This window comes from Montipora capricornis, chromosome 5 (genome assembly GCF_036669925.1).
Source record: "Montipora capricornis isolate CH-2021 chromosome 5, ASM3666992v2, whole genome shotgun sequence".
Taxonomy (NCBI): Eukaryota; Metazoa; Cnidaria; class Anthozoa; order Scleractinia; family Acroporidae; genus Montipora; species Montipora capricornis.
Window position 1 is genome coordinate 25,058,284 of NC_090887.1, and position 25,000 is coordinate 25,083,283.

At 40.5% G+C, this 25,000-nt stretch overlaps 2 protein-coding genes across 3 annotated transcripts in view; both read right to left on the reverse strand.

Annotated features, from left to right (window-relative positions):
• The window catches only part of LOC138050000 (probable cytosolic Fe-S cluster assembly factor v1g210509), a 33,628-nt gene extending 20,741 nt beyond the window's left edge, over positions 1 to 12,887 (reverse strand). For both annotated transcript variants that reach the window (XM_068896494.1, XM_068896493.1), the window contains exons 1-6: positions 12,784 to 12,887; positions 12,674 to 12,715; positions 12,504 to 12,554; positions 7,999 to 8,060; positions 6,429 to 6,522; positions 3,535 to 3,630 (exon numbers count right to left, since the gene is read on the reverse strand). In XM_068896494.1, coding sequence (XP_068752595.1) covers positions 3,535 to 3,630; positions 6,429 to 6,522; positions 7,999 to 8,060; positions 12,504 to 12,554; positions 12,674 to 12,715; positions 12,784 to 12,852 — 414 coding nt within the window. In that variant the 5' untranslated portion in view covers positions 12,853 to 12,887. The remainder of the gene's footprint in view (positions 1 to 3,534; positions 3,631 to 6,428; positions 6,523 to 7,998; positions 8,061 to 12,503; positions 12,555 to 12,673; positions 12,716 to 12,783) is intronic.
• A 5,214-nt stretch (positions 12,888 to 18,101) lies between these two features.
• The window catches only part of LOC138050001 (AT-rich interactive domain-containing protein 2-like), a 32,018-nt gene continuing 25,119 nt past the window's right edge, over positions 18,102 to 25,000 (reverse strand). The window contains exons 20-25 of the mRNA XM_068896495.1: positions 24,349 to 25,000; positions 21,904 to 23,856; positions 21,306 to 21,444; positions 21,054 to 21,215; positions 20,298 to 20,389; positions 18,102 to 20,021 (exon numbers count right to left, since the gene is read on the reverse strand). The exon at positions 24,349 to 25,000 is cut by the window's right edge and continues 328 nt beyond it. Of these exons, the coding sequence (XP_068752596.1) occupies positions 19,868 to 20,021; positions 20,298 to 20,389; positions 21,054 to 21,215; positions 21,306 to 21,444; positions 21,904 to 23,856; positions 24,349 to 25,000 (3,152 nt within the window). The 3' untranslated portion in view covers positions 18,102 to 19,867. The remainder of the gene's footprint in view (positions 20,022 to 20,297; positions 20,390 to 21,053; positions 21,216 to 21,305; positions 21,445 to 21,903; positions 23,857 to 24,348) is intronic.

The window sequence follows — 25,000 nt, forward strand, 5'->3', positions numbered from 1 at the left end:
ATTAACTCTTGTGAACAAAGAAAAGTCAATTGCCAATTGTGCTAGTGAAGATTGTGGTAAAGTGTCAAGTAGTGAACGACACAGTGGCAAACAACGCTTTCTTGGCAAATGTTGAAAGTGTGATGTGCTTGGTCATATGGGGAAAGAATCTGATGCTTTCAAAAATCATGAGTGATGGAAATGCAGGAAGCAAGGGCATATGGAGGTTTGTTGCCACACCACACAAGAAAAACAATCCAAAGGAAGAGGTGACCAGAGGAATCTCAATCCATTAACATGGAAACAACAGGAAGTCAGAAACATAAGTGACCAGCCACACAATGAAGATAAGAAAGATGGGTACTAAAAGTTTCAGCACCACAGATGGTGAATCAAGTACTTTGAGTTTAATTGTTCAAGATCAGCCTGTCAGTGTTATCTTAGACTCTGGTGCAACTTGTAATATCATGTCTAAATGGAGAAATTCAGTTGTTGAGAACTGACAGAAAGATTTATGCTTTTGTATCGCAGCAACTCTTTAAGCTCTTAGGAAAGTGCATGTTGAACATTAATTTTGTGTTCCTGATACACAAACGCCATTACAAGCTGAGTGTATGGCAGGAACCGCTGACACATCATTAGGCCGTCAGACATCCAAAGAGTTATGCATTTTGAAGATTGGCACGTTGACTCGTTATGGTGGGTCACAATTTCCACCCGATAAGAAAGCACGTCTGATGGCCAAATACCCCCAAGTCTTTACAGGCCAAGGAACATTGAAGAATTTTCCAATGAAACTGCATGTTGATAACTGTGTTCCTCCTGTTGCTCCAACTATGAGGAGAATTCCTTTCAGCAGAAGAGAGAAGGGAGTTGAAAAGTTAGAGGAACTTGAGAAACTTGATCTGTGATTGAGAAAGTGAATGGCTAACAAATTGGATTAAAACCCTGGTTGCTGTCAAGAAAGTGAATGGCGATGTGCGCACCTGCTTAGACATGTGACAGGCTAACCAAGCCATACTCAGAGAGAAGCACCCTGTGCCAACCATCGAGGAAACTTTGCAAGGACTTTCTGGTGCAAAGGTATTTTCCAAATTAGATTTCAATATGGCACTTCATCAAATAGGACTCACTCCAGAATCACAAGACACAAACACCTTTGCCGGACCTAATGGCCTCTACCAGCACAAGCATCTTTTGTTTGGTGTGAATATGGCTACAGAGAAATTTCAGCTCATCATTTGGCAAATACTCAAGTACTGCCCAGGTGCTCACAACATACATGATGATAAACAAGTAGTGGTGACCATAGAAGAAGAGCATGACAAAAATGGCCTGACCCTGAACTACCAAAAGTGCCATACTGGTGTGACCTCTATGATGTATCTCCGAAACACATTATTTGAACAGGGATTGTAGGTATCCAGTGACAGAGTTGAAAACCCTGCGCAAGCTCCAAGACCAAAGATCAGTCAGAATTGCGAAGCTTTCTTGGCCTTGGCGCAGTATTGCTTGAGGTTCATGTCAATCTTATCAATCACTGCAAGTCCTCTCTGGGACCTGAAAAAAGCAAAAGCCAAATGGAGATGGGGCCCTGAAGAGGAAAATACATTCCAAGAGGTGAAGAATCATTTAACACAAGTGCCAGTGATGGCACTCTACAAGCACAGAGCAGAAACCCACATCCCCACAGGTGCATCACCAATTGGTATAGGAGCTGTGTTAGAACAGAAGCAAGGTCGATTACCAACCAGTATACTATGCTAGCCGAAAGCTAAGTGCTATGGAGAAGAGATATTCCCAGTTTGAGAGAGAAGCACTTTTGCAATTAAGTGGTGCTGTAATAAACTTTATATACTGGTGTATCTCTATGGAACAGAGTTCAAAATCAGAACAGTTACTGTCCTTGGTCCTCAATCCAAGCCACCCTCAGCTAGATTGGAGAGATGGATGTTGTACATGCAGCAGTTTAAGCACACCACAAAGCACATCCCAGGAAAAGAAAATGCTGCTTATGCCCTGAGTAGACTGCCAGTAAGTTAACCTAACCTACAGAAGCTGATGAGGAAACAGACAAATAAGCCCAAATGCAGTTATGAAGCCATAACAAGTGGTAAACGACCCAGACTCCAAGGGACCACCTACAAGGCTGTTAAAGAAGAACTTTTGAAGATGGACATGATCATGAAAGAAAGCAGAGTGGTTATGCCTGAAAAGTTATGCAATCAAACAATTAGACTTGCTCATGCAGGGCATCACGGTATCATGCAAACAAAGTCTTGTTTGGAAGAAAAGGTGTGATGGCCTGACATGGACAAACAAGTTGAGAAGTTAGTGCCAAGCTGTTACCCTTACCAGTTAGTTGGACCCAGGCCAAAGCCTGTCCAATTAAATTAATTAATGCCACTACCAAACTGAAATTGCAGTTGATCCACTCAAGATTCCTAATAAGGGACAATCTTTGTAGTTGATTATTACTTTAAATGGCCCGAAGTACATGTAACTCTCCTCAGCAAGACAAAATGCAGAACATAAGATCAAGTGCTTGGAGAGCATGTTTCGTATGCATAGACGATGGTTTTCCGGAAACCCACAGAAGTGACAATGGCCCACCATTTGCTTCAAGAGAATTAAATGAATTTCTTAAGTACCTACATGTACCTATAGACCAAATGCATAAATGGCGGCCAAAAAAATATTCTTTTGTTTATGTGCTAATTAGACTCACTAGCCTCGCTCTCAAGCAACATTTCTTTTGTATTTTGTCCATGCAAATGAAGCTAATTCGCACATAAACAAAAGAATTTTTTTGGGGCGCCATTTATGCATTCGGTCTATTGACCACTGGAAGTGCATTCCTTATTCCTTATTAAGACTCTCTTGACAGGGGTCGGGATAGCAGAGTCGCAAGGCAAAAAATGGAAGAGAGAGCTGCAAGACTTCTTATTAAAGTATTGCAACACTCCCCATAAAGTGACATCACTCTCCTCAGCTGAACTGTTCATAAGAGGGAAGCTAAGGGACAAACTGCCTAGAGTTTGATGACTGCAAGACCACACTACTGCAGCGGAATGGTAAGTTCTCCCCAGAGATAGATATTCACGAAGAAAGCTTAGAGAGAGAGAGTATGCTGATGTAAAGAGACATGCAGTCACTAGTGACATAGAGGAAGGTGACTGAGTCCTGCTCTGTCAGAACTGAGAAAACAAGACATTCACGCCTGAGCCGTACCAAGTTGTGGTGAAGAATGGCAATGCAGTGATTATTGAGAGTTCCACTGGTCAAAGTAAAATGAGTTTGTAAAGAACAATGCCTGTGACAGAGAGCTCTTCTCCATCATAAAAAAAATGAAGGCATTAAGATGAAATGAGGCCCAAAATATTTTTCCCCAGCCCTGCCTGTCTCCCCTGATTGCCAAGTACAAGTTTTGATAATATCACTCTTTGCATCAGTTAAGCACTCTATTACTAACCCTCTGACAGGAATGGAAACCAAATGTAAGAAAACAAGTCACACAAAATGATTTATACACAGGGCTTTAAATAATCAGCTCACCTCAGTCACACCTAATTTAAACTTGGCCGCAACAGAAGCTCTTGACTGTGGAGATATTGACACTATGATTACCTTCTGCCCTTCAGAAGATCCTCCCTAGAAAAACAATGACAAGATAATGCTAAAGGAGCAACTATTCTCAGAACCTAAGGCTCACTTTGCAGTTTAGTTCAGACTTGTTAAAGTGCCCTTGTGATTAAAAAAAATCACTTCCTTTTTTCTTCAGATTTTGAAAAAAATGTTTGCTTGACATACACTTGACTGGCAAAATTTTGAACTTTGATTTTTGCCCAAAGGCCATTTATATTTCATGGTCCGCCATTAGTCACGTTCAAAACTGAACGATTGGACCTCAGAGGGTTGGATCCAGGAAAAAGTGATGTCAAAGGCTCACTAGCTTAAAATGTCAGGGTGTGAATGCAGCTTATTATATATGCAAAAGGCGAGTCTAAAAGTGTGAAGGCCCAAACTCCCGTGCTGCATATTAATTCTGCGGTGTACACATGCATTGCACTAGTGAGCCTTTGACGTCATTTTCTCCTTGATCCAGCTCTCTCAAGATCTTAAAGTTAGTAATGGTGGACCATTAAAAAGGAAATTCCAGTTAAAATAAACAGGTGCCTTTTTTAATCAAGGCTTAAAACTGTGGTGGCTTTAGTTAGCGTTTAGTTAGTGTTTAGTTTTGAAATCCAAAGAAAAATAAGAATTGATATTTTGGTCACAGGGGCACTTTAACATTCAAGGTAACAATATGATAGATAAAAGCAAATCAGGTAACAATTATTTATTTCACCCTAGTTTGATTTGAAATTTTCATTTCTGATGGTGAAATCAGTACCATAGTTACATAAGATAAATTACAAATCAAACTAGTTCCCACAACAAGAAAGTAGGAAATATTTTACCTGCAAATCATACCACTGCAGCTGCAAAACATTATTTTCCACAAGAAAATTGATATTTATGGGTAATATTTACCTAAAATCTAAATGTAAAATGTCAATTTGCCGGAAAACAATGTGCACCAGGACAACAGGGAATAAAATATTTGCGGATGTGAACAAGGCATAGACAGGTGAACCGGCCTACCTACCTCATTTTTGATGTGTTTAAGGAAGAAGCTTCCCCCTTCTAAGGCTGTGAGAGAACGCTGGGAAATGGCAACATGCCGGTAGGGATGTGAGCGGGCAAAATCTTTTAGATGCATAAATCTCCTTGTGGAAAATAACATTTATTTCATAAACTTAGCCTAAAATCTAAAATGAAGTAACAGAATATCGTGCGAGGAGGCAGATATCTACTGCCTGAGTACCTGATGACGTCAACACCCAAGAGAAACAAAGGATCCAAGCAGCCAGGCTTGTTGCAAGACTTGACTCAACACTCCACTATGACCAGTGCCCAGTTGCTCAAAGCCTGCTAAGCACTAATTATTGGTTAAGACGTATCAAAACCTATACATTTCCATGGTATTTAATGCTGGTTAGCGCTAGCTAATCATGCTTTGAACAACCCAGGCCAGAACAGCAGACACTACCATCAACAAGGACAAACACTGGCAAAAGCAAAAAGTCCCGCAAGGCTCCAGAAGACTATGAAGCTTCAATTAGAGCAAGCCAAAAAAGCACATACAATTCCAACACACACAACTGAAGGCTTAAGACTATTAAACATGTACAACCCCAGAAAGCCCTGGAGGCAAAACAATATGCACAATTCCAAATGCGTCAAAAGTCAGTGACCAACTGTGGTTTGGGCCAAAGAAAGAGGAACTAGACGATGGCTCTCTTCAGAGAAACCTGAAAAATCACGCAGGTAAAAATTGTTAAAGGTGGTTTCGTTGTTCCAGTAGGCGGCCTTAAGAATCTCTTCAACGGGAGAAACTCCAACAAGGCCTCAAATGAGCCGAGTTAAGGCCTGTCTAGCCGCTGACTTGAGCCATCTAGAGACAGAATCTGGCTGGACCTTATTATTGCCTTGGCCAAGCTTACATGTATATGGTAAAAACAACCGAAAACTCAGACAGGACACAGTTTATTATTAGGCTCCTGTTGGCTAGCTATAAATTGAAGAACATAGAGATTTAATAACCACTGGAGGGTTTGACTCCAACCTTTGATTCTTGCCAACAAAGGCAGGGTTTGAAAAAAATTGTAACATGAAAATGGGCCACTCGTCCAACTGATTTATGAAGGGACTGCTTGCAGTCTAAGCATGACATGACTTCTCCTGATTGGTTAAAATTGGCAGCCCTTTGTTTGTTTCGTGCACAAAGTGTATCTAAAAATAAATTGAATTGTGACTGTGTTATCTGATTCTAACAACCATAGCCTGCTCGCAGGTGAGAATTTGAATTTTGGCCGCCATATTGAACGGGTCGAAGTCGGAAGATCTGGGACAAGGGTTTATCTTGCACTCTCTTTCCCGCCTCCCGCCTCCCGCCCCTCCACCCCGTTGTTTTGTCACCCGGCCCAAACCTATCCTACGCGCTTCCAATATGGCATCTGATACATGTTTCGCGGCAACAGCAACATCTACCGCCTGCCAGCAGGCTACAACCACCATCGATCGAGGGACACTCGATGCACCATGACTATTGGGCCATGCAGGGCTCACATTTGATTGGCTATCAATGCAACAAGTTGACCTTCATTGCACTAATTTGAACTTTCTGCACTAATGTTGATGTGTTCTCAGCCATTTTAGGCTAACTGTAAGTTTACGAAATAAATATTGGTCTCTGTATATTTCTTCTTATGTTTAATTAATTCAGTTTAATTCAGTAACTTTTAAGCCATCCGGTCTATAGTGAATGTGTTAGGAGCCCAATTAATTTAAAAAAAAAAAAAAAACGATACTGGCAAGTAATCAAAAATTGACACAGTTTGTGTTACCTCTGTGAGCTTTTTGTTGTTTGCAATTATCTTGTACAATTCTTCTTGACTTTGCTGGGTTATTAGTACACTCTCTGCAGATGTTATACAGCCACTGAAAACAATGTATTACATTTTTACAATGCTTTATAGTAGACTGATCAGAGACCTTTTTACTATGATGACTTTGTAGCGAGCCTATCCCTACCATCGTAGGGTGCGTTCAACTGACCGTATTCCGGAATAGGAATACATGGAATAAAAGTTAGAAATCCTTCGTTTTTACAGAGATTCACATTAAAATGTCAAACACCTGCTCAAACACTATTTTAAGCATATCTTTATTATCCCTGTTGCTTCTAAACGCCAAACATACCATTTTTTAAAAATCATCACTCCACATATTCTTATTCCGGAATAGGGTCGATCGAACGCACCCTTAATTTAAAACAAGGAGGGTAAAACAGGACGATATCAAATCAACCAGGGGAGATTGCACAGTCCCCACTGCGGTGCCCCCTGGAAAAAGATTTACAGCATTACTCTCTGTGATCGTACCAGTTCAGAAAAAGGGGAAAAATCTAAAAAAGTGACTTTTAACTGTCTATCTTTGAAAGCATAAAACTAGTATAAACCCTGTATGTATGGATACATTTACATGTCATATTTGAAAACTTGGGCAAGACACTTTACTCTCACAGTGCCTCTCTCCACCCAGGTGTATAAATGGATACCAGCAAAAATGCTGGGGGTAACCCTGCGATGGACTAGCATCCCAACCCGGGGGGAGTAGAAACACTCCTAGCCGTTTCATGCTACAGAAACCGGAGATAAGTGCCGGGCTGGTGGGCCTTCTAGGCTCGTAGCGAACTCAACCTTTACCTTTACCTACTAATTCAAAGGTATTTTTGCACAGTTTTATGAATATGCGGGAAAAGCAGATCTTACCAGTGTTATTGAAATCCAAAACGAAAATTGGGGTTACCACACATTTTTTATAGATAATTAACCAACAATAGTTGTAATAAGCTCTAAAATACAAAGCTATGTATGGCGTTCCTATCCAAATTAAAACTTAATTATCTCTGAAAAATGCATGCATACCCCCAATTTTCTTTTTGGATAACAAGAGCACTCCTGCTTTCTCCGCATAGTTTTAAATCGTGCAAAAATATCCCTGCATTACTAAGCACTGCCAATAGGAAATCCGAGTATCTGGAGATGTGCAGAACATTTGCGCAAATTATAACAATAGTAGGCACCATCCTTAACAGTTAAGTAAACGATTATCATATCAACATCACGTTTCATGGTGATTTTCAACATAGGGAACCATTTATACAGTACTATTATGAATACAGGTATGGTGCATCTGGCTATGGCTTAACAGTCAGCCTGGATTTGACAGCTTGTTTTGATAAAAACATGACGGTTTTTTCGTACAACAGAAAAAAAGGTTGCTCCTTTAAAATTTTAGCAGAAAAGTGACATCTGACCTAACTTCCACTTGAATGCTAGGCCAGAAAAAGCTATAAAACAAGTGTTGTTATTTACCAAGTAGAATAAAACAGTTAGAAGACACAATACACACCTACAAGCCAAGCAGTCATTGAGTGTTATCTGTGCTCTTTGTAGTTTTGTCCTCTCCCCATCCTTTGTAAATTCATAAATGTAACAAAACATTAACTTCAGAAGATTTCAAAGGTAGTTTTTTAAACCAGGTAAATATATTTTTAAATTAACTAGGAAGATTTTAAGCTAACTGTCTAAAAAGGGATTTTCTTTTCTTTGGGGGTTTTGGCTAAAAAATTGGGGCCTGGTATTTTAGAAGGTACTAAAACTGTGAACTTTATTCTGTCTGCTAATATTGGTTGTTTAATGCAATTTTCATAATTCTACAGAAATCTCACCTTCAAGTGCTAAGTACCAAACTGCATTTTGACTTCCATCAATCAAATTTCCAGATCAACTCCGCCTCAGAAAAGTGAATTGGAGTTTTTTCTTAGTTCACAGTTCGAATAACATTATGATATCTTTTTAGAGGTTCTTCAGTAAAAACAATCATACATAAGTATTATATCGCTTTCCATCAGCGTCCAGTTCGAATGTGTGAATCTACTGTAGGAAGCAAAGATGCTGATTGGTAGCTTATGTCATGCATCAATTTATTTCGTTTCATTGATAGAAGCCAATACAGAGTTTGGCCATTGGCACTGGAATATGATATTCCACAGAATTATGAAAATCACAATAAGTTGGTACAAGACCATCCATTCTTAGAATCCTTGATTGTTAAAACCATTTATTTCCCTTAGTAATAAATGCCAAGGGATACCTGTTTGTGCAATTGTGCGCAAGTATTAGTACCGGTATTAACTGACTGCTTAAAATATTACTGCTTCCCTCCTAAAACAGCCTCCTACAGGTTAATCATCAATGATGAATCTCTTAGGGACAAAAGAATTATTTACCAGTACCAATCAAAACCAGTTAGAGCTACCTGTCACTGAGAAAAGTATTGTCAAAACTAAAGCTAACCCTACTAAAACTAACCACATGGCTAATGAAATAAATATCTGGTTAGAAAAAAAGATACCAGTTTTTAAAAAAGTAATTAATTAAAATTAAATTTAACTAGGATAAAAAAATTACCTGCAACATATATGTAAACAAAAATAAAAGATTTAAAATCCTGTTCTAGGAATGATATAAGGCAAATCATTTGACTTTAATTTGTGAAAGTACAGCTGTTTTTTGACAATGCGACTACCCAACCAATGGTCAGAGAGGCAGGGTTTTCAATAAGAATTTTAGTAGGCCGCAAAACCGGAAGGTAGGCAGAGAAAGAACAATGCACACCAAAGGTGCGCTCTCCGAAGGCCGAAGGCACAAGCTTGTAGGGGGTCCGGGAAACAGTTCTGAAATTTGTGCCTCTTAGAATGCATTTCCTGCATTCTGGAGCACGATTTAGGGCATTTGAACTCAACACTAATATCACTAAATTCTGGATTTTTTTATTCAGAGAGAGTACATGAATACTCTTTACTTTTTAAATTCAGTTGATGGCAAGACACACTTTGGGTTTTGAAAAGATGCTAAAATATCATGACATAGCCCCCTTTAAGGCTCCATTGCATTCTGTACAGATGCGTGCAATGTATTATATCTGTCGTGACTGAAAAGACCTTTTGCGAATGTCATCTTGTCAAGCTTCAAATGTAGTTAGCAAATCCGGCAGCTTACACCAAGCACTGGACTCAGCTGGACCGCTGCCTCAAAAACGTGTACACATACTCGATCTTTGACATGGACAGGAAAACACAAATCTCCGAAATTACTCAGAATTCAGGCGTCTTTTTTTTTCACGAGCAAAACTTTCTGGATCCAAGGTTCATGTTTTGTGTGAATGTTTCTCACATGTTATTTGTAAAATTTGCAGTAGCTTCCAAGGAAAAGTAGGCGGCAAGTTTACGGGCAATAGACGACAAATTCTGCCAGCCACCGGCTCTTATTGAAAACCCTGAGAGAGAGACTTGAACTTAGAACATCCTGAATTCACATCAGCTACAGGACAAGCAAAGCTTATGCATGTACTGTAACAACTGCAACAAAACGGAGTGTTGTAACAAATACAAATTTCTTCTTGAACTTGATCCAAAGAGTTTCCGCCTCAGAGAAATCAGAATTTATAAAGAAATATTTCAACATTACCACTACATCTTCATCAGTCAAGTGATTGATTCCATTATTGGCAACAATATTGTATTAAACCACATGACCATTTTAGTGCACTATAAGCAGGAGGTACATGTACATTGTACATGTACGTCCAGGTGTAGTACCAAACTGTAGGAGTACACTCCTGATTCACGATAGGTTATATGTACAAAAGAGCCTCTATACGATAATTTCAAAACTTATTCATTTCTCTCTGCTTTTTAACTCCCAATCGGTAGTTGAAAATGCGATACAATCATAATATCACATGCTTTCTTAATCGATTTCCTGTAGTCAATCACACTCCAACTATTTATAATCATTGAGAAACAAACTACTGTCATGTAACTTTCGTTCACAGCCCTCAACCATGTTAAGTGATGGACTTAATTCCTTGATGAAAATGCTTCATTGTCCCAGCACTTGTCCTTGTCATCCTCTAAATGTTCGTAAACAGCAGAAGTGGAGCGCATCTTTATGTTCTTGTTAGCGTACCCCCAATGATCTTCTAGTTTTTCCCACTAAATGGTTGTCACAAACACTACCTCCTGTTTACAGCACACTAAAATAGTCATGTGGTTATGACAGCCGTGAAATGTTTCTGTTTAAATACTGATTACTCTGAGGAGGGATTTTTTGGATCAGATTACACTTCCAGAGCAGGAAAACAATGTTCTGGAACTGTTTTTACCAATGCTCACTAAGGAAAAACAAATTTGAAAATCATATAATGACTGGCTAATCTAAAAGTAAGAGAGTGGCTTTTGTCTGCCTTTGTCCTAAGTCCATTTTTTCACAAAGGGGTCGTAAAGTGACTAAATTATTTCACGCCAAGGATAAGCTTTGGTTTGATTAAGAGTCGCGGGGAGATTTAATTTGGGAAACAATTTGTCAATTGACGAACATTCTGCAAGCACACACAAAGTTTTTCAGGAAACGATTTTGTAACACACAAATCACAGTGTTGAGAGACTAAAAGCCTCAGTCTACAACCAGCAAGCGTTGTTAGAAACGATTGAAGATAAACACTAGTGATTCTAAAAGTATTTACATGGCAAATGATCAGTGTTGTTCCAAATATTAACATATGTATTAAAAACTTCCAACAGTATTCTGTCCTTCAACACAACTTTGGATTGACGAAAAAGACCACAAATTATCATATTTTAACGAAATTTTTCACTTGATGTACTTATTATTAACTAGGAGTTTCAGTGTGAAAGTGAGTGCTGGCGTGGAAACTGGGAGCACTGACTGGTTTTTTTTAAAAACAGCTGCTAAGTTTTGAAGCAATAGGGTACCCGAAATGTGCGTGAAAGTATTAAAAGAGCATTTAGAAAGGTGTGCATTTCTTTAGGCTGTGTGGCAGGCATTACTATTTTACAAGCAGAGGGATAATTTCAAAACAATGTCAGTTCCTTCTTTGAATTTAAACTTCTGTTCTTCTGAAATTTCTGACCCCTTTTCAGCAAAAGAGTTACTTTTTGAGAAATGCTGAGCGCAGTTGAGCAAACAACAATTTAAATGTATTGTCGTGCTTGAGAATAGACAGCGAGCAACCTCTTATTATTCTTTGACATAGTACAGCGCACGATTGCGTGACATGCCTCGTTTTAACCACTAATTTGCATAAAATAATAATTTCATCCGTCATGTGTGACTCTGAGGGAAGAAGGGCGACTGCTCATGTTCTAGCTTGAGAACTGATTTTCTCTTCGCTCAACGGTTGAAGATGTTGAAGAACAATTTGACTGGTCAAATGTAAGAGGTTCGAAGGCTGAACATGTACGGTTGAATGATGATCAATGGGCGACCCACTGGAAAAGTATTCGACTCAAAGGCTGTGAGGCTGTAAGATTCCCTTCCACATGCACGTGACGTAATCAAGGGTATCAATACCCCGGTTTATAGACATGATAACCCCACAATCGACTGCGCATGCTTCCAATCTTACATCTCACAAATTTTGATTTTTTTCGCTAATATCAAAAATAGACTGCTGCCTCGCTAAGGCTCACCAGCAATAATACACTGACACCGTTTCAGTTCCTTCATCCGGTCAGATTTTAACACTTCCTTTTTCTCACCATTCATTTGGTCATTTGATCCCATAACTGCGACTATATAATCCAGATCAACGAGATCTAAATAAAGCATCATTTGCAACATCAGTGGTTCTTCATGTTACTCAAGACTAAAAACAACATACACCGTCAAATCTTTCACGGTGGTAATTCGACCTTTACCGACTCGTTTGATAAAACCAAATTTTCGTGTTTCACTCTCCCACCGACGCACCACCACAGAAACTAGAAATTTGCTTACTTTATTACGTTCAGACTTGTCTGTGTTGTAAATTGCTAAGTCATGCATGCTTACCTCCGACAGTTGAACGTAGCTACCATCATCTTCAATCTTGATTTTTGCCAACTACCAAAGTCGATAATAAATTTAAAAACTGCTTAGGAGATTGAATATACGAAATCAAGTAGACAACAGCAAATTCCTCCGCGCTCGGTTGACAACCGACGATAGTGTAACGATCATACCTCCCCTGGCTTTTTCTCCACTTTCACCGGTTTAATGCATTCCTATCATCACAGAGAAGTGGTGGTTAATTAATATTAAGAGTTTATGGAATAGATACAACGCTACTTACCTGTGAAGGAGTGATAAAATCGTTTAGGTCGGTCAGTTGGAGAGCTCCGCTAAAATGACCAGCCGCCATTTTGTTTCCGGTGCGTCAAAACTTACCACAGAGGTACATCATATATGGCAAATATATTGTACCCATTCTTTTGTTAACAAGAGGCTGCGGGTAGCCTACACTTTGGTCGAAGTAATTTTGGCCGATTGTCTTTAAAATCCAGTGTTTCAATAATTTTTTATGTTACAATATCTTGGTCAATATCCAGTTCAATTCCGTAGTCCGAAGTCCAAAGTCCAAATTCCGTGACCCAAGCATATGGTTGAAAGTGCGATTGTAGAATAGTTGTTCACATTTAAAACTATTGTTAACGGCGTTGACCGTCCAATCAAAACCAGTAAACAGATGCTTTACAAGCTTCTATGATGGTATTTAAAAATATTTAATACTTTTTATCAACAATACTGGGAGAATTACAAAACTATATAATTAGCCCGGCAAGATATGTTTACCCATTCATACGATGACAGAGGCACCCAACGAGAATATAGTTCAAAAACCTAGCATTGTTAAAAGTATTTTAGAAATTTTTCATCTGTTCGGATTCCCTAGCTGAAAGTCTAGTGATCCCAAAATTATAGGGATCAAAACTTACCTTTTCGAAAAAATTCAGCCAGAAAAAAGACTCCCGAAATTCTAGATGAGCTTTTTAGGGTAAACATCCATTGAAAATGGGCGATTATACCATGTTTTAGATGTTCGAAAATCCCAGGACAGGCAGGCAAGCAAGGAATTTTACAACAAATGTTCCGAAAATTCTAGATCTGAAATCGTCTTCCAAACAGATATTTTCCGAAAATTGACGTTGGGTGTCCCTGCGATGACCGGATATTGCATAGCGTGCAACGAAAATACAAAAACATACATATTTACAAAATGTTACTCTGTCGCGTAGTTGTCCGTGGTTTAGTGGTCAAGGCGATTGCCATTGAATGAGGACATACCGAGTACAAATCCACTTAGGCTGCCTTCCACGAAACCAAGAAATCTTACGCATGGCAGCCACAGCACGACCCCCCTCCCTCCCCTCCCCCCCCCCCCCCCAAAAAAAAAAAAAATTAGAAAAAAATGGAGTCAAATTCTATTTCGAACACAGCAATAAACAATCGCTGCCGCATCTGGAGAGAACGAGGAACGAGGTTGTCTACCCCTTTAGTCACCCAGTTGAAAAGTGAGTAAGGTTATAAATTTTGCTCTCCAGAGGACCGTCTCTCAGTAATCGTCCTGAAGTGTGGGAGGACCGAGACACAGTTTGCAAAGGGTACCGGCAGGTGCTGGTTTTGTGTTTTCCGGCCATATTTTCCAGGGCTAACCAGGCGCGTAGCGTGGTCATTTTTTCAAGTACGCACAAGTACGTATGATCTAGAAACCTAAGTAAACTAAGCGAAAAATACTGCGTTCTTTATTTCTTGTTCGAAATAGTTGTGTGAATACAAGCAAAGAACAAAGCGTCTTGCCCTTATTTTGAGCAAACTTGGCGCAAACAAAACATTGTTTGGGTTGTGCTAGCGTGACTGGAATTGTCAACAACGTTCTCGGAACGTCGCTCCTTTGCAACTTCGCCTTTTTGTTGCACGCTGACCAAACAACACTGCATTGTTTAGTGTAAAAAAGTCGATGCAAAACTAAGTGAGAACATGGTATCGCTTTTGCTAATTTAGTTTTTAGAATTTAATCAAAGTGGTGTTTTCATAAGGAAATCTTGGTTGCGTACAAATAAAATGTTAAAAATAGAAACAATTGCTTTAAATTTCAAAAATTTCTGGTCACTTCAAGTACACACGTGCGTATTTGCGTATAGGACGCTACGCGCATGCTGACATGGGTATAATCTCCCACGCGGACGTTCTTGGGGCTTCGTCACGCGTTCCCTCCACATGGAACCAGTTTCGAAAAACGAAAAATCAAGTAAATCGGGAAATCAAGTCTGCTAAAAAGGCCTACCATAAAATTGCTTTCAATAGTTGTGCTAAAGATCAACGTAAATTCTGGAAAACGGTCAACGAACTAACATCTCGTAAATCAAATAAAACTGTCATAAATGAAATACAATACCAAGGGCAAAAATCGAAGAGTCAAGTAGACGTTAGGTAAAGGGTAAAGGTACACGTTATTTAACGTCGGAAGTTCCTTTACTTTCTAGAGAGTACTCTCCCAGGAAGCCGACGATGCGCTCATTTTACCCCCCTCTTTCCATCAGTGCTCCGTTTTAAGGGTATTTAAAGCTACTTAGGCTACACTGAAAGGAAAGAAGTCGAAACAAGGATGTCAGATCCGGGGATCGAACTCAGGACCTTATGCACCAAGGCCGCGCACTAACCGACTGTGCAACCCTTGCTCCTACTGTGCAACCCTTGCACAGTTGCTGAATTATTAAATGCTTTTTTAAACTGAATTTGGACCTAACTTTAGCCGAAATGTTGAGACCACCTATGAAGAATTTCTTTGTGCAACTGACAAGGAGTTCGTCTTTGAGGAAACAACATCGGCACATATTTTTTCTCTGCTCTCAAAACATTGTACGTCTAACTGCTTTGTGCACAATTAAGCGAATACATATGGGTTATTGACCTCGTTCTTTTTTTGCGTGTTTATGGACCTCGACTTCGTCTCGGTCCATTAACACGCAATATCCGGGACCACGCTTGGTCAATAAAGGATTTATTATATGACTTAAAACACCAAAAAATGATGTTTGATCTTGCGGGACCAAGCGGGAAATCCCGAGTGGGCAAGATAGCTCCATCTTGCCCGCTCGGGTAGCCAATCACAGCGCGCGATTTGGTTCATCTTGCCAGCTCACGGAGCTAGTCATATAATAAGACATCTTATACCTTTTAATACATTAATTAATGTATATGATAGCCTAGTTAAACCACATTTTAATTACTGTAGTGTCTGGGGCAACTGTGGCAGTGGTCTCTCTGAAAAGCTTCAGAAGCTCCAAAATCGTGCAGCTCGTATTTTAACGAGTGCCAATTATGACTAACATCGATGAATTGTTCCGGGCACTGGGTTGGCGTAAACTCAAATACCAAAGATTAGAATCAGCTGCTGTTGCAATGTACAGATCTTTACATGGGATGACCCCTGAATATCTGAGTTCTTGATTTGTTTTTCGAAACGACGTAACATCATATCGATTAAGGAATACTCAAAATAAATTGACTCTTCAGGGGCACCCAACGTCAATTTCGGAAAATATCTGTTCGGAAGACGATTTGAGGTCTAGAATTTTCGGAACATGTGTTGTAAAATTTCTTGCTTGCCTGTCCTAGGATTTTCGAACATCTCAAAAATGGTATAATTGCCCATTTTAAAGTGATTTTTACCTCAAAAAGGTCACCTAGAATTTTCGGGAGCCTTTTTTCTGGCTAAAACTTCCAAAAAAGTAAGTTTTAATCCCTAAAATTTTCGCACCACTAGACTTTCAGCTACGAAATTCGAACAGATGAAAAATATTTAGGGGATAAAAATATGCCTATATCTACAGTTTAAATACTAAAATAGGTTAAACAATGCTATGTTTAAGTGGTTTTGAACTATATTCTCGTTGGGTGCCCCTGACTCTTCCGCAGCCCCGCACCAATTATTTTAAAGAGTTTCTCTTACAGCGGAGCCGGGTTGTGGAACAGCCTATCCAGTGACATCTTTTCGTGACTTTAAATTTAATCTACGTCACCACAGTTTTGAATGAGTTTACAACACGGCATCCTTGTAAAGCAGCTTTTAGTATGTATAGTTAATAGTATTTTAGGTTAGTTAGTTTAGCTAGGGATAATTTATTTTCAGTTAAATTTTTATCTTTTTTCTTTTCATAACCTTTGTTGAAGGATTTACCGTGTATAAATAAAGTTACCATACCGTACCACACCATTTCTTCCCCACTAACGTCTGCTGAAACGAAAAACCACTCTGTTCAACGGTAGCCTGCGCACGCAGACGTGTCAGGTTGTCGCTTCTCTCCGCCCGAAGAGAAGAGAGAGCGGAGGGCGGAGAGAAGCGACAACCGGAAATACGTCTGCGAGCGCAGGCTAGCTCAACGGCTGTTTGGCCACTATTTAAAGAAACCAATCAGCATCGACTAATTGTGTTGTCTATAGCCAATCACATGCTGCGAAAGAATGCCATACAACACAAGACTATATAGTTTACCCAAAACTGGAAAATGGTTGATTCCAGATGGCTGTAGGCTGTGCTCCAAGGTCATGCATGGACCGTATAGCGGCTGCCAATGCCGCCATAGTATGCTTTTGGGTCGACCATGTTGAGCTGCGTCGTTGTTGTACTTTGCAACGACGACTAGGGAGACTCATTATTTGTTGGTCCGTAATCCACTAAGGGATGTGGTTTTTTCGTTTCAGCAGACGTCAGTGGGGGAAGAACGCGTGACGAAGCCCTAAGAACGTCTGAGTAGGGGGCTAATATGGCTAAAGAACGTTACGTTGCTTATGCGGTTCAAGATACACTCCATAAATCGGTGCAAAGAAAGCACTGAACCAGTTCCGAATGGCCCAATTAGAAACGGTTGAATTGCCCATCTCAGAATTGCCGTTGCCTCCATTTCAAAGTGAGTTTGGAAGCACAAATTGGTATGGCATTTCTCAATTAAAGATTATTTTATATGAAAGGCATTTTTTAAACGCGGAAAGAAGCATGATCAGATTGTCTTTCATTTGGAGTTTCTTCACCCACATCCCTTAGGGGTTTAAGACGAACTCACAAAACGACCATGTCCCATTTGGCTTCATAGATCAACTGGAAGAGCGGTTTCGCGCAGATGTCATGGGTTTTTCGGGCTTGCGCTGTTACGCTTTGAAATGGAAGAATTGGCAAATTGGCTACTGTGGATGTCGCTCTTCATAAGGATTCACTTTGCTTTGGCACCGTAGTCGGGAAAGTCCTAGAGAGCATGAACTAACTCCTCTAACTTTGGACCCAGTAGCGTTGTTGCAAATGCATAGCTTCTATGATAGTAGCCTCTAGTAGTCGAGTAGACTCTGACCATTCTCGTTTATCTTTTTTTTATGCCGAGGCTGTTTCTCTCTCGCGTGCGCAGCTAACGGAACTGTCCACTTATCAGCAAATTTTTCATCTCGTACCAGATCTCGCTGGGATTGGTGAGACGATCAAAGTGGAGGAAAGGACGAGTAAAAACTGGGTACGTAGTTCTTCTCGAAATAAAAAGGGGGAGAAGATAAAGGATGAGGCAATTGGATACACAAGCAGACAGCTATTTCTATAACAAGACATTAAAAAACCGCCATGGTACAAAAAATTTTATTGAGGAGTAGTGGAGGTGACAGTTTATCTAAAGAAGAGGGATGAAAAGAACGACTTAAGAATCGACACCACATCGAATTTGTGGTAATTAAATATTTTGCGCTAAGAGAAATGGGTCGGTAACAAGAGAAAAAGTTTTATAATCTGTATATGTACAACATATTAACACGTATAAATAAGACAAATGATTATATACAAACATATGTAACTGCTTTTTTGATAAGAACTACAGATTCCACACTGAGACCTAAATGGTTTGTGAAGCAACACGATCCAACGCATCATGACAAGAGTTCGCGAATTAACGCTTCCCAAGGAAAAGGGAGAAATAGTCTTCCGTTCCGCAATTTAGCATGGAATCAGACTAACAACCCAACAAACTTAATATTCCTTGATAATAACTGTTCACAAAAGGGAATTCGGCCTAGGTAGAAACGATTCAAAAACATGGTTTCTTTTTATGTAACAAGGCTATGATACAAAATAGTTTATATTAATCAATTGTGTATAATCATTGCTCTCACTCCAGCGTAAATATTCTGCTCAATTAAACCGTACCTAATTTTAGATTTCAAAGCAAAATAGTTGTCACCTTCTCCACTCCGGTCCGTATCATAACTGAAATTAGATCTGCGAGGCATTTCCGAGCTTAATTCGGCCTTCTCTATTGTCTCATCAACTGAAGACTTTATTCCGCTTTAAAAATTGCTTTTCTTTATTAGAGCAGTTTCCAAACGACTGTAGAAGGTAATTAGGCGATTGCAGCTGCTAATCTTGGTGACTGGTTTAAAAACATCGCTCCAATTTACCAACCAATGAAAAGGAAAGCCAAAACCAATCACTACTTGCACGCGCGATTTTTCCCGCGCTTTGGGTAAGTTACATGGAATGGCTACGAATTTGGATTGGTTCGCGGCGCTGCTTACACCTGCTGTGATTGGTCGAAGTAATTACTTTGGTATTATTTGTTTTACGACACTCAATTGAAAACCGCTCTATTATTAGGGAGCTTAAGCAATGACAACGGCGACGGCAACGAGAACGTCACCTCAAAATATAAATTTGCGTTATTTTAATCGCCTCGTGACTATTTCAGCGTTTTTAATATGACAAGGGTGTGGTTATTTCTCAAAAATGACACCAGTCGGAACGGCACTCAATTTCGGGGAGAAAATGAAAATTTTTTCTCAAGTGCTGACGTTCTTCATAAACCCATAAACTTGGCTATTTCACGTTGTTGTTTTGCTAACGACGGCAACGAAATGGACAAAAGTGAAAAACGCACGTGCAGGGCGTGTAAAGCTATTGTTTTTACCCACTAAATATGCAAATTTGTGACGTTCTCTTTCCCGTCGCCGTTGTCGTTGCTTAAGCTCCCTATCATGAAAATGTATAAGTTGCCGTCATAAACATTTGATTCTATTTTTGCTTTGAAAACCGAGAAACCGCAGTGGACTCGAAAATGACTCAACTGACGTTTGAAGACGTAATGCAAACCCGCGTCATGTGCCTGAAACGTTCGAAATCTTTAACGAGGTTGGTTAAGCAAATAAAATAAGTTATACGGAAGCCCCGCAACACCTCTCCAATTGTTGCAAATGCACTTCACGACTGACCAGTTAAAAGCTGTTTTTTTTTTGTGACTTCTCTCCTCGCTTTCGTAACGAATCGTCGAAAAGTAGAGGGTTGATGATCCAAAGTAACAGAGTTGTCCGTGTCTCCTGCGATATTTTTCAGGTGTATTCTGGTACTATTACCTGTTAATAGCCCAAACGAACGAGTCCATGTCATTAGACGAGGATTTTCTGTGCGGAGAAAGCTCAGAAAGGCAAGCAGCGATTGCATGAGCAGCTTCCGAGTTTGACATTGCAACAAGTGACAGCTTGCGCTCGTGACGTTTCAACATACTGCAAAATAACAAATTAAAAAAAACGGGTCATTTTTAATGGCTTCCTCGTCTCAAGTATTTCACTAATGGTTACATATATCATGGTCTGTTGTTGTTCCCTTTCGACAGAACGCTCCTATGTGGCATTTTTGTAGCAATGATATGATCTGGGCATCAACAGACTCAAGGTCGCTAAGAGATGAACGCGATGGCGAAACGATAACTGACATGCAGCAATGCATTGGTTGAACCTTGCACAACGATTACCAAAACGCTTGTCAAAGACTAGACTTACCTCCTGGCCAACGAGGAATACTGGGCTAAATTTCTTAGAACAAGAGCTGCAGTTAATCTTACTGACTTCGTGAGTGGAGACTCCTCTTCTCCCTACACACAAACGAAAATAAATCGATAAACACTACGAGTAGTGTCGCGTTATTTTACCATTAAAAATACTGTGTTTGTAACGAAAAGACAACATCTAAAAAGAATGTGATAGTTACTTGACATAAATGCACTGAGGGTATTTCTTGTCGCCCAGAATTCAGTATGCATAGAAATGGTGGAATTCTCTAAAGAGTCGCGGAATTTTTGACACAGTGGTTTCGAAAACCGATATAAATTTATCATGGACAGCCGATCCTAGTAAAACCCCTTTAAAGTATTTTCCTTGGATTACTAGAATCCCTGTAATTGTGAGGTAAGGTGTATGAGATCAATTTCGAATTCTCACGGCTGGGCTGGATCTAGCATGAAATGGAGGCTAATGCGGCCAAATAAATTTGTGTGTGAAAAGATTTGCCAGCATTAGCCTCCATTTCATGTTAGATCCAGTCCAGCCGTGAGAATTCGCAAATGGTCTATTGAGATTAGGTTCAATATTAGTAACCCCGCCGTGAGCACAAAGTTTGACAGGTGGCACCCGGAAATCAAAGGAACTGAAATGAGGGGTTGAAATTTGGGATGGAAAAAAGAGCAGAGAAAATGGCATTTATTACTGCTTCAAGTAACAAACAAGGTACTGAATTTGTCTTTATTTCTTTTGGTTTACCTGCATTGACTGCAACATACGAGCTAAAAAGTGATAAGCCGGTACATATGACGAAGGCGGATTAGAGACTGGAGCCTGCGGCGGTGGAGGTAGTTGCTGTTGAGCGGGTGGTTGCTGCGGTGGCACTGCACTGGGAACTGGTGAAGGTTCACTGTGCTTTTGCTACGCAAAGAAAAACAGTCAGTTCAATCAACTCCGAGAGAACTGCTACCATTTATCCGCGTTCTTAGAGAAACTGAACAAATGACTTACCTGCAGGTGAAACAGAAGAGAGGACCGCGAGCGACGCACATGTGGGCAGCCTTCCCACATACAAGCCATGACCAAGCTGTCTCGAGGAACATGTTCATTCACCACATGAGAAAACAAACTTTTGCTTGTATCAAATGAACTGGTCAGAAAACAAGTTACAACTTTGGTTAGCAAAAGATATCACCACATAGCATTGATAAATTACATTGTTATAATTAAATCCCATGATCCGTCATTTGTTGAAGGAAGAAAAACCTCATGTGCAGAAGAGAGGGACTGTAGCTAGTGGGTTAAAAGAAACACCAACTGAGGCCTATAGTGTGTTTTCACTCACGTGATCAGTAACCTTGTTTTTCCACCGAAACAAAAGGAAACGCTTTCATGATAATAGAGCTCATTTCCCAGAGGATTAAACATGGGCGCCGTGACGTCACGTAAAAACACTATAGTGAACTCACAAATTAGATTGGGGAACGCCTGCAAGTCAATACTTTTTCTCGCAATTTTACATTTGCAGTTACTGTACCACGCTTTTTGTTATTTTAATTGCTTAAGAGCGAGGGGGGTCCTTAAACTTTATGCGTATACAGTAAATTACCTATAACATGAGGCCCAACGACATCTATATGGTCTGAATGATACCACTTGAGGAACGGTCGCATCTGCTGGGTTTTCATTTCTGCTAGTGGGTGCTAACTCAAGTGAGCCCACTTGAGGAACTGGAGTGGGCACAGCAGTCTTCCCAACTGGAGGTACAGAGGGACTCTGATATTGTGGAGGCATTGTAGCAGATGGTTGCCGACCCTGTGGTACCGAAGTAGAATTGCACATGGCAGCATCAGGATTGGGACTACTGTTAGTCCCCAAGTTAGGATACTGAGCTTGCCAGCCCGATGCACTTTGAGGCCCAGAGGGCACCTTTGAGCCTTGGACCGAGTTGTGCTGCAAACCATCCTGAAACCCACTTATACAAGCTTCCTTCTGATGCAAAGAGTGGACTCTGGGGTCGGCCTGTTGTGATAAGAGGACCTGTTTCTGCTGAACACCATTCTGAGGCCAGGATGCAGCTTGCATGTCCCTACTTACATCTGCATTTACCCTAGTTAGCGATGTCTGAATTGCAGGTGTTTGTTGTCCTCCTGGATAGGGAGGAGGTGCTGCTGAAGGAAGCTGTGCACCTGATCCTCGAGTTATAGATACTGTATTATTGACAGCACCAGAAATCCGAGACCCCGGTACTATAGTCTGTTGTAAGCCAGGCAGATGAATTGGGGATGAGCCCTGAACCGAAATCCCTTGCTGAGGATTCAGCGCAATGCTTTGATGTTGAAAAACAGGTTTTTGCACAGCTGGTCCTTGAGGGTCCACGCCACTTTTATTCTCGACATTTGTCCAATTTATTGCTTGATTTCCATGTTGTAGGTATTCAGGCATCCTCTGTTGGATTCCAGTGGCTGTTTTTTGATGCTCATATCCAGCTTTTGGTCCGTGGATCACGGTGTTGGTAGAGTTCCATGAAACATTTACTGCCCCTGGATTCCTACTTAACCCAGGATTGTACTGGTTCGGTAATGCCCCTTCAGTTGGTCTCTGTGGTTCTGGTCTGATTGAAGGAGAAATTGGGACTTTTGCTTGTTGCTCCGCGAAGCCCGATACAATTCTTTTGTCATTTTGTACACCTCCACAATCATTAGAAGGCCCAGTTGATGTAGCTCGCCCCTTGGATGTCAATGGATAAGCACCCTCAGCCCCGTTCTCTATTGGATCAATCCTTAGGTCTCCTTGTAAAATGTCACTAAATAGCCCAGTATCAGTATCACTTTCCTCTAGGTATTTCCCAAAATCAGAATTTGTTTCACTTCCAAACAAATCTGGCGAGGAAGCCTTGCTACTGCTCAGTCTCTCTCCATCAGAAGCTAGAAGATCCAGGTCAGAAGTGTCAATTCCACAAACCCCATTTAGAGGCAGATGAAGGTCTCTGTCTAAGATTCTATCCACAAGTTTATTTCTTACATCTCCTTTTATATCACCATTCACAAGCGGAGTTGGGCTAACAGTTCTAGAGGGTGTTGACGAATTATCAAGTTCACTTTCCAGAGATGACATTCTTTTGTCGAGCCTTGGTCTTTTCACGGGACCACAAGCGTCCATGTCTTTTTGGCAATTTTCATTTTCCACACTTGAATCAACTACCGTATGCATGCATAGTTCTCTTTTCAAATTGCCATTACTGGCTGGAAGAACTGTTGTTGCACTATGTATGGTCAAATCTCTCTGCCCCACAGATGGCAGTCTCCCTAACGGTTTTCGAACATTTTCATCCATGTGTGATGTGCAAATTTCACCTAGACTGTCTTGGCCAATAGTAATATCCTGAGCTAACCGCGAGGTTGAATGGTTTGCTGCCTTTCCTTGAGCACTTATTTCTGTTCTATTTTTGTTTTCTATAACTATAATCTTTTGCTCTTCTGAACCTTCTATTAGACCTCCAGAAACAACATCTGCTGCTCTTTCTTCTTGGGCTATGAGAACAATGCCTTCTGGTATTGGCCTGTCGTAGGGAACAAAGACAAGCATCATTGTTATATACCTAGCCTTTCACTCAACAAAACGAGCATTGTGATTCGAATTCAAATGTATCCCGATCGGGATACAATTCCACAGTTGTTGCCCGCTCCGGATGTTTTGCTGCGATTGTTGACGGAAAATTCTACATATAAAACAAAGCACTTAATGTCTGGTCCCTCGAGAAACTAGTTAGTTTTGTTTTCCCTCGAGTCCTGATGTTTCCCTCCACTTCATCTCCGGAAACATCAGAAAAACAAAGCTAACTGTTTCCCTCGGGACCATACATTAAGTGTATATTAGTTTTTTAGCCAAATTCACAATTGAAGATATTTTATGAGGAAGACAACATGGGAAATTGCTTTAGAGAAAGCAAATTGAATCCTGTCTTGTCAATGGAGGTAGGATATGTTTTTTAACACAGCTAAAGTAAGAAGGGCTCTCGTGTAACGCAAAAAAACAGTGATTAACAATTTACCCTTTCAAAGGATCTTTCCTCGGCTGCCTGATATCTTGGGCGACTTTTGGTCTAATACTTTTAGTAGCAAATCCACCTGGCAAGACGTGCTGCGAACTGGCATTCAGCTGTCCACTTGCTACAGATGGAGACTGAAGTGTACTAGGTGGTACGTTTGGAAGTGTTTGTGGCTGGGAGTTTTGTCGTAACATTGGAGAACGTGGAGCTAATGAGGAACTAGGGTATCTCCCACCCAGGACTGTACTGCCAGAGGGAACGTGATTCCTAGCTTGAGCTAATTGAACATTCGCTCCTGGCGCAGGCTTGGGAGCTAAAGGTGGATAAGAGCTGTGGTATGCAGACCGACTGCTATATGCTGGTGGCGCAGGTCTTTGGTTTTGCTGCTGAGAATATGCAGGAGCAGGCTGTCTGTAAATAGCAGTTGACTGATATAATTTTGTTTCCACTGGAGTAGTTGCTCTTGGCACAAAACCTGTCCGGGGTGGTGTAGTTGCTCTTGGCAGAAAACCTGTTGGAGGTGGTGTCTGAGATGGTTGAGCAAGGGATGGCTGTATAGGCCTTTGAGGGGGAAGCGGAGATTTTGATATCTGACTTGGAATCATGCCAGCAGAAGAGAGTTGAGGTGCTACTCTTTGGTCAGGTGGTAAGGGCA